The 16,671-nt window shown below is 36.7% G+C and overlaps 1 protein-coding gene across 3 annotated transcripts in view; it reads left to right on the plus strand.

Annotated features, from left to right (window-relative positions):
• Positions 1-16,671, plus strand: part of STRBP (spermatid perinuclear RNA binding protein) — a 134,175-nt gene that overhangs the window by 64,713 nt on the left and 52,791 nt on the right. For all 3 annotated transcript variants that reach the window (XM_035015854.1, XM_035015855.1, XM_035015853.1), the window contains exons 2-4: positions 5,873-6,041; positions 9,711-9,931; positions 14,592-14,757. In XM_035015854.1, coding sequence (XP_034871745.1) covers positions 6,039-6,041; positions 9,711-9,931; positions 14,592-14,757 — 390 coding nt within the window. In that variant the 5' untranslated portion in view covers positions 5,873-6,038. The remainder of the gene's footprint in view (positions 1-5,872; positions 6,042-9,710; positions 9,932-14,591; positions 14,758-16,671) is intronic.

Raw genomic sequence — 16,671 nt, forward strand, 5'->3', positions numbered from 1 at the left:
TCATAATGGAGGAGTAGAACCCAGATATTTTATTTATACAGAGCTTCTTTGGAGAGGCTGCATGTATTAGTATTAACAAAAAACAAAAAGTTTTCTATTCAGCTACTATTTTAGAATAATAAGTAATTTCCTGGATTTCTATGTCATTACTTGGAATTTCTTAAGGTAAGTATACTGTAATAATTATTTACCTTAATATTTAGTATTTTCTCTTAATTGCTTTTCAGAAAATGCTTAAATATTTGACTAAGTTTTATATTATAAAGACAGGGAACATAGTCATTTTTCAGTTTTGAGGTTTGCTTGTAGGAAAAGCATCTAATATTCTTACATATAAAAACCTAGCTTTGTGGGCTGGGTAGCCTGACATATAAAGCCTTTCACCTTTAAAGGTTAGTTAAAAAAAAAAAAGATAACACCACCAAGAGGATAACCCATGAAATAGAAAGTTGATAAGTTGGACTTCATACAATTAAAAACTTCTGCTCAGGGGCGCCTGGGTGGCTCAGTTGGTTAAGCGACTGCCTTCGGCTCAGGTCATGATCCTGGAGTCCCTGGATCGAGTCCCGCATCGGGCTCCCTGCTTGGCGGGGAGTCTGCTTCTCCCTCTGACCCTCCCCCCTCTCATGTGCTCTCTCTCTCAAATAAATAAATAAAATCTTTAAAAAACAAAACAAAACAAAAACTTCTGCTCAATGGGGGCACCTGGGTGGCTCAGTCGTTAAGCATCTGCCTTCGGCTCAGGTCATGATCCCAGGGTCCTGGGATCGAGCCCCACATCGGGCTCCCTGCTCCGCGGGAAGCCTGCTTCTCCCTCTCCCACTCCCCCTGCTTGTGTTCCCTCTCTCGCTATATCTCGCTGTCAAATAAATAAAATCTTTAAAAAAAAAAAAAACTTCTCAATGAAAGGCACTGGAAGAGGATGAAAAGACAAGTCACAGGGAGAAAATCTTTGCAAAACACGTATCTGACAAAGGATTGCTATCCAGAATATATAAGAGCTCTTAAAACTAAACACCAAGAAAACAGACAACCCCATTAAAAAATGGGTAGAAGATCTGAACAGACACCTCACCAAAGATGATGTACAGATGGCAAATAAGCATATGAAAAGATATACAACATCATATGTCATCAGGGAATTCCAAATTAAGCAAAAGTGAGATACTACTACACACCTATTAGAATGGCTCAAGTCCAAAATCTTGACAACACCAAATACTGATGAGGATGCAGAACAACAGGGACTCTCATTTATTGCTGGTGGGAATGTAAAATGGTACAGCCATGCTGGATGAAGGAGTCTGGAAGTTAGTTAGTTTCTAACTTCTTTCCTTTTCTTTTCTTTTTTCTTTTTTCTTTTTTCTTTTTTCTTTTCTTTCTTTCTTTCTTTCTTTCTTTCTTTCTTTCTTTCTTTCTTTCTTTCTTTCTTTTTCTTTCTCTTCCTCCTTCCTTCCTTCCTTCCTTTTTTCTCTTTCTCTCCTTCCTTCCTTCCTTTCAGATTTTATTTGAGAGAAAGGAGCGAGCATGAGTGGGGGGAGGGGCAGAGAGGGAGAAGCAGACTCCCCACTGAGCAGGGATCCTGACTTGGGGCCCAATCCCAGGACCCCAAGACCATGACCTGAGCTGAAGGCAGATGCCCAACTGACTGAGCCAGCCAGGTGCCCCTGGAAGTTTCTTACAAAGCTAAATTAAACATTGTCTTACCATATGATCCCATTATCATGCTTCTTGGTATTTACCCAAATAGGTTGAAAACCTATATCCACACAAAAATCTGCCCATGAATATTTATAGCAGCTTTATTCATAATTGCTAAAACTAGGAAGCAACCAAGATGTCTTAAAGTAGATGAATGAATAAACTGTGGTGCATCCAGACATTGGAATACTATTCAGCTATAAAAAGAATTGTCATGGAGGAATCTTAAATGCATATTGCTAAATGAAAAAGGCCAATCTGAAAAGACTATATACTGTATGATTTTAACTATATGACATTTGGAAGAGGGAGGGTTGAATAGGTAGAGCGTGGGATTTTTAGGGCAGTGAAACTGTCCTGCATGATTCTGTAATGGTGGATGCATGTCATTATATATTTGTCAAAACTCATAGAATGTACAACACAGAGAGAACCCTAATGTAAACTATGGACTTTAGTTAATAATATTGTATAAACATTGGTTCTTCATCAGTTGTAACAATGGACCACACTGATGTATAAGATGTTAATAGTAGGGAAACTGTGTGGTAGGGAGAAGGGGTATATGGGATTTTCTCTACTTTCCACTCAATTTTTTTCTATAAACATAAAACTGTTTAAAAAAATCTATTAATTGAAAAAGCAGTGCTTGACTGGAAAAGTGATACACATTCACATATATACCTACATTCCACCTGTTGGCATAAAGCTACTCTTATTTATTAATAAGTAGAATACACCTAATATTTTTTAGGCTCTACTTTTTAAAGGTACACATATCTGATGTTTAAACACATTTTGTTTGATATTTGAGGGGTTTTTTCCCCTTCTGAAGCCATTTATTGAGTGTGTATACTTTTTGGCAGAAACTTTTAGGTATTTTTCATTTAGTTTGAAGTAGATACTATTTACCCCATTGCACAGATGAAAAAGCTCTGACCCAGAGAAGTGAAGTGGCAAGGCTGGTGCTTGAATCTAGGCCTGTTTGGCTCTAAAACCTGTGTGCTATATATATAGCCTTTGTAATTCACAAAGACATATTTTTTGAAATTGCTAAAATTTATCCCCTACAGTAAGTGTAAGTGCCTTTAGAGCAAAAATATCATTGAAAGAGATTGTCTAGGTTTGAATCTTGGCTTTACTGTCTACTTTAGCCTTGTGTTTTTAATTAGGTTATATTACCTCTTTATGCTCTCGTTTCCTTATGTGTTGAACGGAGATAGTAATTGAAATTGTGAGGATTAAATGAGTAAATGTATGAAAAGCTTTTAGAACAGTGCCTGGTACAGAATATGAGTTACATAAATGTTAGCTATTAATTAGTAGTGGAATATTTCCTCATTTCATAGATAAAAGAAACTGAGAACCAAAGAAATTAAATGATTTTCTGAGTCTTATAACTTTCTAAAATCACATAGCTATTAAATGGCAAAGTTGAGGTTTTTTATTTCAAGGTCAGAATTTTATCCACTGTTAATTTGTTTGTTTTTTTAAAGAGAAACTCTAAAAATTTGTCACTGTTTCTCCCTATCTGCTTATAGTCTACCAAATATAATTTAAAAAAATGTTTTTTCTCAATGAGGTTGATATAGTTGGGAAAAAGCATTGGGCTGTGACTTAGGTTCTGGATCAAGAGGCCTGAGTCCCTGGATTAGTTGTGTGACTTTAGTATCTCTTTAGTTCATTTGTAAACTGAAGGGTGGGTGGAATTGGGCCAGATGATTTCTAAGTTGCTTTTATAGCACCAACAATGTGATTTTGCGATACACTGCTTTTATCATGGATTATTGCACGATACTATAATACTGTGAAGTACCCAGAGCTGCTTGATTTATGCATAGAGTGGTTATTCTCTGTGCTAAATGACTGAAGAATGCTGTATTTTGATATTGGTGATCCACAGTTTTTCTGCTACATCAGCTTTTTCTTAGCTTCTTCCCTGCTTTCTTGCTTCTTCTTTTCTTTTAAAGATTTTATTTATTCTATTTGAGGGAGACAGAGAAAGGGAGAGAGAGCACAAGGCGGGGTGGGGGCAGAGAGGGAGAAGCCGACTCCCCGCCAAAGCAGGGAGCCTGACGTGGGGCTGGATCCCAGGACCCTGGGATCATGACCTGAGCTGAAGGCAGACAGTTAACTGACTGAGCTACCCAGGTGCCCCTCTTCCCTGCTTTCAGTTTACTTTCTTAATATGGTTGAATTTTTGGCTTTACCTTTTTACAGAGTGAAGCACATGAACTTTGCTGTCAGTTCTCAAATGAACACATAGCAGTCTTTTTTGGCTGCTGCATTCATAGCTAAACACTGAGTGGCTGAATCCCCTAGAATGGTGAAGTGGGTTTGGGAATGGGAATTGCTGAAAACTTCTTTGTGTAGTACGATCTTTATACAAGAGGATCTTTGAGATGTGTCTTAAACCATGGGATCATGTTTTAGATTGTTTCTTAATTTTGTTGTATGAGAAGACCCTATGAATCGCAGCATGTGTGTGTTCCCACCCTACCTTTGTGTGGTATGTGTAATAAAGTAAGTGTGATTGATTAGTTCAATTACATGATTTTTTAAAAAAAATTAAGTTTCACTAGCTTATTTCAGGTGGATTTTGTAGAGTCAGGGAAGTTGGTGACAGGATATGAATAGTTTTGCATGTGGGTCATAGCTGAGTATCATTTTGGGTCTGTTTTTTCATGTGCAGTATTGGGGAGCATTAAATGTAACTTTTCTGGTTTCAGAAACTCAAAGAATTAAATTTTTTTTAGATTTATTTATTTTAGAGAGAGAGCGTGTGAGTGGGGAGGGGGGAGAGGTTCAGGGAGAGGGAGAGAGAGTCTTAAGCAGACTCTGCGCTGAGCACGGAGCCGGATGTGGGGCTCTTGATCTCACAACTCTGAGATCATGACGTTGGTGGAAACCAAGAGTCAGACGCTTAACTGACTATGCCACCCAGGCACCCCAAGGATTTTTTTCTTTAAGAGAGCAACTAATAGTATTAGGAAACTTACAAAAGTATAGGGGGTTTCTTTATTTAAAGGAAATTTAAACGAAAGATATTGAGATGAAGAGGAAGCTATTTTTTTGTGAGTTTATATATTCTATGGTTTGTAAATAACTTCTGATATCTGCACAGCTAAGCATGTATTCTTATTTGATGGTTGCTCTCTAGCTTTTTGTTTTTTTTTTTAACATCTTGGCTTATAATTTTATAAGGATTTCATCAGTGCTCAGAAGAGTTTACTTTTACCCCACCTTGAATGAAATCTCATAAAGATGGAGCAAAGGGCTAATAGAATAGTGATTAGGCCTCTGGGCAGAAATACATAGTGGGATTTTGGTGACTTCATTACCATGGGTAATGAAGTCAGGATCTAGTGAATATTCAGGAGTTTGTCATAACAGCATATATAGGTTGAAGTCAGGAGGCAGGGTCTCTCAGGAGTTAGGCGAACAGAGCCAAAAAAGCGTTCTGAATTTTAGGCCTAAAATGATTAAAGAAGAAACATTGTGTCAACATATACTGGCAATATCAAATGGAAAAACTTTATGGTCTCAATCAATGGTGGTGTATTTTCAGGTGTATTATCTACTTTTTGGATAGGTCTGGCTAATGCCAATTTCTAATTGAAAATCTTAGGGTTAATTGCAGTGTTGTTGCCACGGATAGTAGTATTACTTTTTCAGGTAGTACTTCTTTACTGAATCTCTCTCTTTATTTATCTCATTGAGTGAAAGTCAGCCAGCTGCCACATTGTGACTACCAGGAGTGTTACTTTTTTGGCTATATTACTTAGGCTTTTGGCCCCAGGCCTTCAAAAGATACACTAACTTTTTGTTTGAAATGAGGTCATTTTCCTCTATAAAGATTACTTCTTTTTATATCTTTTTTAATTTTTAAAAATTTATTTGACAGAGAGACAGAGAGGGAACACAAGCGGGGGTGGGGTGGAGTGGGAGAGAGAGAATCAGGCTTCCTACTGAGCAGGGAGCCCGATGTGGGGCTGGATCCCAGGACCCTGGGATCATGACCTGAGCTCAAGGCTGACGCTTAACGACTAAGCCACCCAGGCGCCCCAGGATTATTTCTTTTTAGTCAATAACATGTTTATGGGCTCCACACTCAGATATGAAACTAATTGTAAATAATCATTTTTGAAAAGTTTTTCTTTTTCTCTTGCAGGTGTATTCTAGAGAATAAGTCTTCAAACATCTTTGCCATATTGACTCTGAGTTGTCTGGGGACTCAGGCTTATGAGGAGGTACTGTCACACAAAACAGTGTCTAGTGAAGACGACAAGAAAGTGGGGAAAGGATTGGAAAAAGAAGCTAAAACACTATAGAAAACCATGGTGGGTATTATTTGTGTTTCCTTAATTTAGTTATAAAAGATTGCAGTAGTTTAAAATTGGAAATATTAATAGTGAAGGCAAGTGAAAGACGGTGGTGTTAATTTTTGGCCCTAGTGTATCAGATAAAGATGGTACTCTACCATTTAAGCAAAGCCAATGAGTTCAGATTTATTATGAGCCCTTTAAACCACAAGATGGAGCCCCATGAGCCCTCAGGCCATAAATTATTAAATACAAAGAAGAGAAGGCTCATAAATAATATTTTCTAATAAAACTGGCATTAGCAAACTGATATAAGGATGGCTTAGGTGACCTTGAACTTGAAATTATGTAATTTTTCCTCTAGTCTTCTACCTGAAGTTCAGTTTTTTCCAGTGGAAATTAAAAATCTTGAACTAATCCTTTAATGAGTGATGCGAATGGTGTGGAAGTTTATGAAATATTTGAGTATTGAACTCAAAAAGTTACCTTTTTCCATATGCTTTCAAAATAACACGGTCAAGTGTTGACTGTATTAGGGGCACTGAATCTGACCTCAAGTAAAAATCTTGTTTTTTTGTGGAAAGTTCATACTCAAATTGGATGAGATGTTTGTTATATGAGATCATAATATCTGGTGCCTAGTGTTTCAATTGGTAAAATGTGTTGATTTTTTTTCTTCTAGTATTTTGGTTCTGGAGGATGTTGTGTGAATTTTTTCCCTAAGTATAAGTGAGAAAAGGCTTAAAAAAGATGTTATAAGTGGGAGAAAAAGCACAAAAATATTAATCATCAGTATGTTTGAAATATGTTGTTTAGCAAGTCTGATGGTATTTAAGTGTTAGTTGATTTTTAAAAAAATTTGTTCTAGGGATTATAACTTAGTTGACTTGCTCTTAGAGAAGAAATTCTCCAAATATTTTGGTTCTGGATGGTGGGGAAAAATGTTAGTTAACTTGGGATTTTCTCTGTCATTTAGTTTTAGGTGAAGTGTAAGGAAGGACACTGTGACTTGTGTTTCCTTGAATATGAATTATGTGCCTCTTCAACTTATTTATTATAGTCTTGATTTTCTTACAATTTAAATGCTTTTTAATATTTGTCATAGTTGATAAAAATTCCTTTCCTAGTTTATTCATTTTAAATTTAGTTTAGATTTTCTGGTGTTTACATAATTTAATTGGTTGGTAGGTGTTTTCCAATTTCTCTTATTGCTTTACTTCTTAGATCTTAGAGTTGAATGATTAACTTTCTGTTTCTGCATAGTTATTTCTTTTTTTTTTTTTTTTAAAGATTTTATTTATTTGAGAGAGAGAGAATGAGAGAGAGCACATGAGAGGGGGGAGGGTCAGAGGGAGAAGCAGACTCCCCGCCGAGCAGGGAGCCCGATGCGGGACTCGATCCCGGGACTCCAGGATCATGACCTGAGCCGGAGGCAGTCGCTTAACCAACTGAGCCACCTAGGCGCCCTCTGCATAGTTATTTCTAATTTAATTTTTTAAATCTTTAAATAAATCCTTTTGGATCTTGTTGGGGGAAATAAGATCGCCCTCTCCAATTTTTTTTTTTTCCTTTTTTTTGGTAATACTGCTTATTCTTCCTTTCACCATTGTTTCATGATGCTTGTCCTGTCACAAACCGTAGAGTCTTGGATTTAATATTCTTGAGTTAACATTGGCAGCCTGTTATTTAACACCGAAGGTTTGTGGTATGTACCAATATGTCATTTTGTTAAGGCCAGTGTGCAGGACTGAGTAATTTAGCTAACTAAGTAACTTAGTAACTCACCATAAAACTAAATGACAGAGAAGATCCCAAGTTAACATTTTTTCCTCCACCATCCAGAACTAAAATATTAGTAAATTTCTTCTTCTCTAAAGAGCAAGTCAAATAATTTAATAATTTATCTCTAGAACAACCTGGCCATCTCCAGTTTGCTACATGGCTTTTTTGTTTTCTTGTTACTTATTTTGGGATATGTGAATAAATCTCAAGAAGTGATTAAAAATTGTTTTCTTTGTGGCAAAAGACTCCAGTTAGAAAACTGGTTGTGGACTGTGAGCAAGGAAGAAATCTAAACAGAAATGGCCTTTCTCTAGAAAAAAGGAAAGCTTTGTGATTGATTTTAGTCCTTATAATAATTGAAGGTTTCAAAGATTTACTTACCTTTTTAGTTATAGTTTGCTTCATTTTATAGGGGACAGTAATACTGTAGTATTAATTTACTAGTGTCCAAATTAGTACGATTTTTAAACATTAATATTCAAACAAAAACAATGAAAGAGATAAGACTGATAAGGAATTGAGAATATTTTAGTTTGTGGTAGACTTTAGAACGAAATATTTACCATCTACTAACATATAAGTTCATATAAGTAAAGACACTGTAGCCACCCTTTAAATGGAATACTTTGAGCTTTATGGAAACTCACCAACTTATCCCCGTTCATTTTGCAATGTACTGGTACAAGTGTCTTCACAGTATTTGTAAATTTGGAAATATTCAAAAGTTTTTGGAAGTGTGACTCATGAGTGTGAAGGATCTACTCTATTAAATTTTCATGAAATTCACTCTATTTCTAGGCTCTAATCTGCTCCACTGATTTCTGGGCCAGTGTGTCATTTTAATTAGTGCTTTTTAAATTTTTGATATTTTGTTTTAGTGTAACGGTACCAGTCATCCATCTTTGTAGAATATTTCTTGATACTTTCATTGATTTTTTTTTTTCTCCAGATGAGCTTTAAAATGATTTTTGTTGAGTATTAAGTAAAGATGTCTTGAGGGGATTTTGATTGAGAATGTAATACATTTGTAATTTACCTTGGGAAGTTGATTCTTTTGTAGTATGTATTTTCCCCATTTTGGAGTTTGGAATGTTTCCTGCTAATCTATTTTAAAAGATTAAGGCCTTGCTCCGAGAGTTTGAATGCCAAATAGTAAATAGAGTTTTGATGTGATCTATAGTTTCTCTATAGTGTTGACACATACCTTTGTATTTTATATTATTACTGTATTATGAAATCTCAATATTTCAAGGTGCAAAAGTCTTCAACAGTTTGGACAGGAGTGACTGGGTATCATGAGTCACCATTGTGCATTCCTAGATACTTTGTCAAAGCTAGGAAGTATCTGTTTCTCGCAGATGGTGTGTGATACAGATGACCTTTTTTGAAGTGGTATTCAAAATACTAGATTCAGGGGTGCCTGGGTGGCTCAGTCATTAAGCGTCTGCCTTCAGCGCAGGTCCTGATCCCAGGGTCCTGGGATCGAGCCCCGCATCGGGCTCCCTGCTCTGTGGAGAGCCTGCTTCTCCCTCTTCCACTCCCCCGCTTGTGTTCCTGCTATCGCTGTCTCTCTCTGTCAAATAAATAAATAAAATCTTCAAAATACTAGATTCAGCTAAAAGGTAGCATGTACATGATACCTAGAGTGACCTGTATGAATCTTACCAAAACATGAATGAAAGATCTCTAATTTTCTATTGTGGAGTTCAGTAGAATGAGGTTTTACTTTCTATTGTGTGTATTTTTTTTTTTAATTGTCTCAACATTAATTATTTCACAGTAGTTTGACAGTTAATGCTATGACTTGACTTAAATATATTTGTTTCTTTTTTTAATACATTTGTGTATCATGCTTTTCAGGTAACATTACTTTTATTGAAGTAATTGTTTTCTTTCTCCTGACAGAGATCTATTAGATCTTTTGCCAATGATGATCGCCATGTTATGGTGAAACATTCAACAATCTATCCATCTCCAGAGGAACTTGAAGCTGTTCAGAATATGGTGTCTACTGTTGAATGTGCTCTTAAACATGTCTCAGATTGGCTCGATGAAACAAATAAAGGCACAAAAACGGAGGGCGAGACAGAAGTGAAGAAGGATGAGGCCGTAGACACCTATTCCAAGTAAGTGTGGCCTGACCTTTGTGGTGCTTTACTGCAGTGCTCAGAAAAGCTCAGAGTCCTATCCCATTGGGGTTCATTTGGTATATAGTGTTCTTTAGGTTTTCTCATTTATATGACTGTAAACGAGGAAGTAAATGTTTGTGGAATTTTTCCGAGTTACATTTGAAAGGAAGGCAAGAAAGGAATACCAATGAGACCAGGAAAAGAAGATGGACTTGTTCAGGATGCCTTTTGAGAGTGCACCAAGCCCTTTAAAATTGTCATTTTTGGAGATTATGAAATGTCACCTTTTTCATGTGTTGGTTCAGCCTTCTAAATTCAGAAATAGTGTTTTTGGTCTCTGGGGAAATCATAAAATGTCATTTTTTTTTTTAGGTATTTAAAAATCCTGGTGGAGAAGAAAGAGTGCAGGAAAATGTGTTCTAAATGTATTTTTGACCGTATCCACCTTGTTGATTTCCAGGATTCAACACAGTGTCTGGCGTGTAGTAAAAATGCTCATTGGATATTTGTGGAATGAATGAAGGACTAACGGGAGCCAGACCCTTCAGCAATTATAGCAGAGTATTCTCAGTGCTGTAACAATAAGAGATGAGTGAAGTGAAGCTTCATGATAACTGGAGTTAGATCATGAAACTCTGTATGCCCTACTAAGCTTACTGTTTTGAGCAATGTCACTATAATTGGAATAAGTATGATTTACTTTGAAAGAAGAAGCTCATTTGGTTGTACTGTATTTATAGGATTAAGAGCATTGCTTTGGCTACAATTTACAAATTAAAGATAGAGGTTATAGAATTTTTTTTCCAACTTTCAATTCTAAATGTGATAAATAAAGAATAGTGGGGAACTTTTGATAAATTGAATTTCTTAACTGAAAGATAGTGTAACTTTTTCATCTTTAGATGCAAGATAATCAGGATCAGTTCTCAGCTTAAGAACATAATTCCTTGAATTTGTTAACTGTTTACAGGTGATATCTACATTGTATATAGTCCCAGCCTTGTCAGCTTGGAGGCTCTTGGGAGTAATTCAATTTTTCTTGCATCTGATGGCTTTAAAATAGATACTGTCAAATTTTGAGGTTTATGTTAATTAGTAGTATCCATTAATCTGGCTCTGTGTATCCCAGTCCCTGTGCAAGTTAAATAGTTGTGCAGTCCATATTTAAATCGTACTTTGGAATGTGTTTATGCCCTTTCGAAAACTTTTTAAAAAATTTTGATAAAATAGGCATAACATAAAATTTACCATTTTTAAGTGGAATTTCATTTATCGTTGGAATTCAGGCCTTCTTAATACTCCTGTTGTTTGTTTTTAAGGCTGTGCAGACTTTTGAAAAGTGCTCCAGCAGACTTTTGCTTAACTGGATCAGGTCACTGTATTTTAAAGGTTTTTAAAAGATAATGTGCTCCACGCTTCCATTTGGGCTTGTAAATATAGCTCTGTGTGTGGGTGCTCTAGACTGTCTTTGTCCCAGGTTGAGCACTTCTCTTGATTCCTCCCATGTGTCGGAACTCAAGGAGGGCAGGATGTTTGGGTCCTTCTTTTGTATAAAACAGAGGCAGGCACGTCTTCTAAGAACAGAGCTGTCTTCCAGTAATAGACACGGGTCGATCTCCTGATGTATGCTAAGGTACTACAGAAGGCACCAAGATGGGTGAGGGCTAGCTTCTATTTATTAAGCAACTTGTATTGCCAGGCACTGTTAGGCAGCTTTTACCTGTGTGCTCTTATTTTACCTTTTAACAAACTGACTCAAAAGTCAAAGAAAGTTCCCACTATTTGTATGTATTATTAGGAATATTAGGGTTCTGTTCTCAGTTTTAAGTAATTCCCTATATTTGGGGTGTTTGCTTTACAGTATCCTATATTCAAATTCATTATTCAAATTCAGGACTGAAGTAGGAGTTCCTTTCTCTGCTCAGTCATGCTGTCATCTGCATAAGACCAAGTATATCCTAATTATGACATAGAATTTAATAAGTAATAATGGCTAGTTAATAATAGCTACCATTTATTGAATGCCAGTTACTGTAGCAGACTACTTTTCACATTATCTTACAACAAACCTGCTAGTCTCAGTTATTATCATTCCCTCCTCTGCTCCCTTTTACCTATAGAATTTCTGCTTCAAATTTGTATATGAAAAAAGTGACTCAGAATTATTAACAAACTTTAACGTGCTTGAGGTCAGTGAATGAGTATGTGTGGTGGGTCAGGATTCATATTCATCTGTTGGACTCCAGATCCAATTTTCTTAGCATCTTTGTCTCAAATTCCTGTGACTAAAATGTGAAAGGAAAGAGCAGGGAGAGATTATATGCTGGTTCTGGGGATTAAAAAAACTTTATGAAGGAAGTAGCATTTGCGGTAGGCTCAGAGTATGGGAATGCTTTTGGCAGGCAGTTGAAAGTGGAAGAAAAAAATAAATCTCTGCAAAGTTCTAGGTGTGAGAAAGCTTAGGGACCATTTAGGGATTAATAGCTATTGTTCATTGAGCTATTCATGTATGCCAGTATCTGCACTAAGTTCATTACTTACATGATGTTCTTAGGACCACTTGTAAGAAAGGTATTTCTTTTTTTTACAAATGAGAAAGTAAGCTCAAAAGAATCAGGTAATTTGTAATTTATCCAGTGTCACAATAGTGAGTGGCAGAGCCAGAATTTGAACGATGAAGTCATCTTGTCTTCTCAGTTGCCTCCCAGGATGCTAAGTGCCTAGTTACACTAGGAAAGTAATAGGCACAGTGCCATCCATGCAGTGCTTTTGGAAGATTATGCTGGTAGTGGTGGTATGCAGTGGATTGGGATGGCAGAAGTTACTCATCAAAGCCAGTGAAGAGATGGTTATTGAAGTAGTGTAGGTGAGACGTAATAAGAGCCTGAACAGAAACTAGTTTGAAGGCATTTGTTTGAGGGTGATCGTGGAGGGAGAATTTATCAACTATTACTAGATTTGGGAGAATGAGAAGATGAGAGGACAGGGATATGGAAGAAGAAAGAATCAAAGGTGATGGACTCTCTTCTTAATATCAAATAATTTTCTATTTGGGTCACTTGCTTTAAAACCCTTTTTCTTTCTGTCTATACTTCTACCTCCTTTTATAGTTCTTCATTGATTTAATGTTTATTGAATCTCTAAGGTATGCCAGCCACTTAACCAGTGTCTGGATTATTTATAACTTCTGTCTTGTTTCTGCTGCCACAGTGTTTCTCTCCCTTATCCTTTCTCTGGTTCATTCTCCACTCTGCTGATTCTTTGCCCCAGCTAGAATGACCTTTTTTTCTCTCTAACCATGACTGCTGAAGTCAGACTTTGAGGTTGCCTTGCTTGGCCTCTCTAATTTTGACCTCTCCTTCTCCTGAACTTGGGAAGCAACCATAATAATTTAAAGAACCTGAGCATTGTGATCACACCAACTTGAGTTTGAATCCAGGCTTTGCGTTTTACTCTCTCTGTGAACTTGAACAATTTATTAGCTTTTCTGAGATTGACATCCCTTGTCTTTTACATGCAAGCTTGTTGTGAGGTTTATTTTTTTATTTTTTAAAGATTTTATTTATTTTTGAGAGAGAGCATGTACACATGGTGGGGAGAGGCAGAGGGAGAAGCCGTTTCCCCGCTAAGCAGGGATTCTGATGCTGGACTCCATCCTAGGACCCCAGGATCATGACCTGAGCCAAAGGCAGACGCTTAACAGACTGAGCCACCCAGGAGCCCTTGTTGTGAGGTTTAAATGGGAGTTTGTGACATTCGGTTTGTTCTCAGATGTTACTTTCTCACCCTTTTAAGCAGGTTACTTTTTGTACTTTACTACAGTATGAGCCTCAGGAGCAGGAGAGATTGGATCTCCTTTAGTATACTTTCTAAACTCAGACACTTGCTTACTTGTTGAATGACTGCTAAGATTAGTTACATTTTCACTTGTGATAAGGGAAATGAACCGATAAGAAATTTTTAGTATTAAAATCAAGGGTAGATATTAACATTATTTTTATGCACCATTCATGACATGATGTTCTTTGAATGTTTGTTCTTTTAGCCACGACTGGATTTAGAATGCATGTACTGGCAGATTATCTTTGGTCTGTTCCTTCTTTCCTCAGCTCTTTAGTTTTATCACATTGTTCTGCTTTCCCCATAAATTTTTGTGGATTCCTGGAATGATACAGCTAGAAGGGATGAGCTAAGGCTCATGCAGCTGATAGCTGTTTTGCAGTTATGGGTACTGAGCCAGCAGGCACCAGTAAGAATAGAGTTCAGGTCTTTTAGATTTCCACCCTGGTGCTCTTTTTCAGTATACTTTGGTGTTCAGGTTTCTCACAAATTTCTTTAATTACTAATAAAAAGATAAGAGGAGGAAGTTTAAAAATATTTTTAAAAATGTTTAAGGGGATGTAGTATGTATAGACTTTACTAACAAGCACTGTAGCTGTAATAAAGAATTAAAAGATCTGTAGTATGAAATATGCTCCCTATTGATTCCTTGGGGAAGATAGATACTTTATTAGTCTTAAATCTGAGACTTAATTTTTGATGTCTGGATTTATATACTTCTTATCAGTTCGTATGGATATCCAGGAAGCCAAATGATGATTAAGTTATAGTTTGGGAAATAGGTTGTAAAAGTAATCATTTAGACTTTTATTTTTAGGGATCAAGGTGGTCGGACATTGTGTGGTGTAATGAGGATTGGCCTGGTTGCAAAAGGCTTGCTGATTAAAGATGATATGGACTTGGAGCTGGTTTTAATGTGCAAAGACAAGCCCACAGAGACCCTGTTAAATACAGTCAAAGATAATCTTCCTATTCAGATTCAGGTGAGTACAGTTTAATTGCACCTCTAGGAGAATTTGTAAAAAGGTGAAAATAGGTAGCGACCTTGATGAAATTAATAATAAGAAATTGGTAATAGTAAAGGGTAGGTGCAGACAAAGGAAATACTGCTACTCTGGGTCAGTGACTCATCCATCACATTTAAAACAAACTTCTGATGATTAGTACTCAGGATATATTTACTAGATTAAGAAGGCTCTTAAGGTACAGTCTTCAATTTTCAGGTATATCTTGCTGAGAGGCTTCATGTTTTTCAGACTAGGTCTCTCAGTTTTATAAACTTCCTAGAAGGGTTGGTATAATGCAGAAAAGATCAAAAAGAGCATAGACAACTAGAAACTTTCATAGGTGATAATAAAATTGAAAACTCAGTTAATTTAACAGTCACCCTTTCATTCTGTTAATAGAAAGTCACTATTAATTCCTTGTTCCAGACCTTTTTTCCAATTGGATGCTTTTAGAAAATTTTGATGTTGGCATGCTTTTTGGAGAATGCTGTGAAGGCGGAAGGCTCCTCAGGGCTGAAGACAGTGGGTTGGTCTGGGGCAGTACCTGCCCTAGGACCTGCTCTGCCAGTCTGCTCCGAGGGCCAGCTGCATCACTAATTGGAAAGCTGTGATCATCTTTCAGTTTCACATGCGTTGTCTGTGGTATAATCAGATTGTAGCTTTTTGATGATTTCTTATCAGTTAGTCCTTATATCCATGTCATATAGATACCAGCCCTCAGGGTCCCACAGTCCTTTGAGTTGAATGCTGTCTTTTGTTTAGTTCGTTTCTTTTATTTGTATTTCTTCTACCAAGATTCTTTCTCCCCCCAAGTTATATGAATTCTAAATTTGTTTTTATTAGCTTTGTTACTGGACACTTTTCTTTCACACGTACAAGTTGATCTTCAAGACCATCTCCCTGACTTTTTTATCTCAAATTTGTGTTTAAGTGTCACATTTCCCTATATTAATTTTTGGAGCATTATAGTTTCATTTTGCCTTAGATCTCAAGATATGGTTTTCTAAGTGAACATATATTTGGCTTTTCCATTTTCAGTTCTCATGAAGAAATGTTTTTGCTCTTTCATAAGGTTACATTTATTTCTTCTAAAAATTATTTTAAGTCCTTTTGTTATCATTTGGGAAGGGAGAGTGGTGAGCAACATGGAGTACAATAATAGAGCTTTTTTTTTTAGAGACTGTGTGGGGGTGGGGAATGGGGGTTGGGGGGGCAAAGGGAGAGTGAGGGAGAGCATCTTAAGCACAGGGCTCGATGTGGGGCTCAGTACCATGACCCTGAGATCATGACCTGAGCTGAAATCAAGAGTCGGATGCTTAACCGACTGAGCCACCCAGGCCCACCAATAGAGCTTTTAAAAAACAGTGAGCTCAATAACAGGAGTTTCTGGCTAGCTATACTTTCTGTTATTAGAATGTTGATAAAATTCCTCATTTCTATTTTTTATATCATTTTAAAATGTAATCTGTATTCCTGCTTTTATTGCAGTGAACACTGTTACTCTTAAATCTAGGATAAAGTAGTAATTCATGGAGGCTTTTCAACCATCTCACCCCTGTTTCTGCTCCCTATAGCAAGTCCTGTTTCTTATGAGAGTGATCCTATTCCTTAGCTCTGTCAGGGTGGAAAAAGAGTTGAGAACCAGGGCTATAAATAACTGAAGTTCTTATTCTGAAAATCTGTCATATTTCTCTAGTATTGATATGAGAGATTGGGCCAAATTTCAGTCTGCATTAATAGAGCTTTCTCTGTGCAGATCACAACTGTGTAAACTCTACATTTTTTGTCTCCTTGGTGAGGGTCTTTATTTCTGGGCACCACAGTTTTAAAATGTTCTTACTGAGCTAGCAAGTAAGTGTTCAAGGGAAGAACCCAGAAGAAAGTGCAATC

Source organism: Mirounga leonina, unplaced genomic scaffold (assembly GCF_011800145.1).
Source record: "Mirounga leonina isolate KUSES-001 unplaced genomic scaffold, KU_Mleo_1.0 Mir_170, whole genome shotgun sequence".
Lineage (NCBI taxonomy): Eukaryota > Metazoa > Chordata > Mammalia > Carnivora > Phocidae > Mirounga > Mirounga leonina.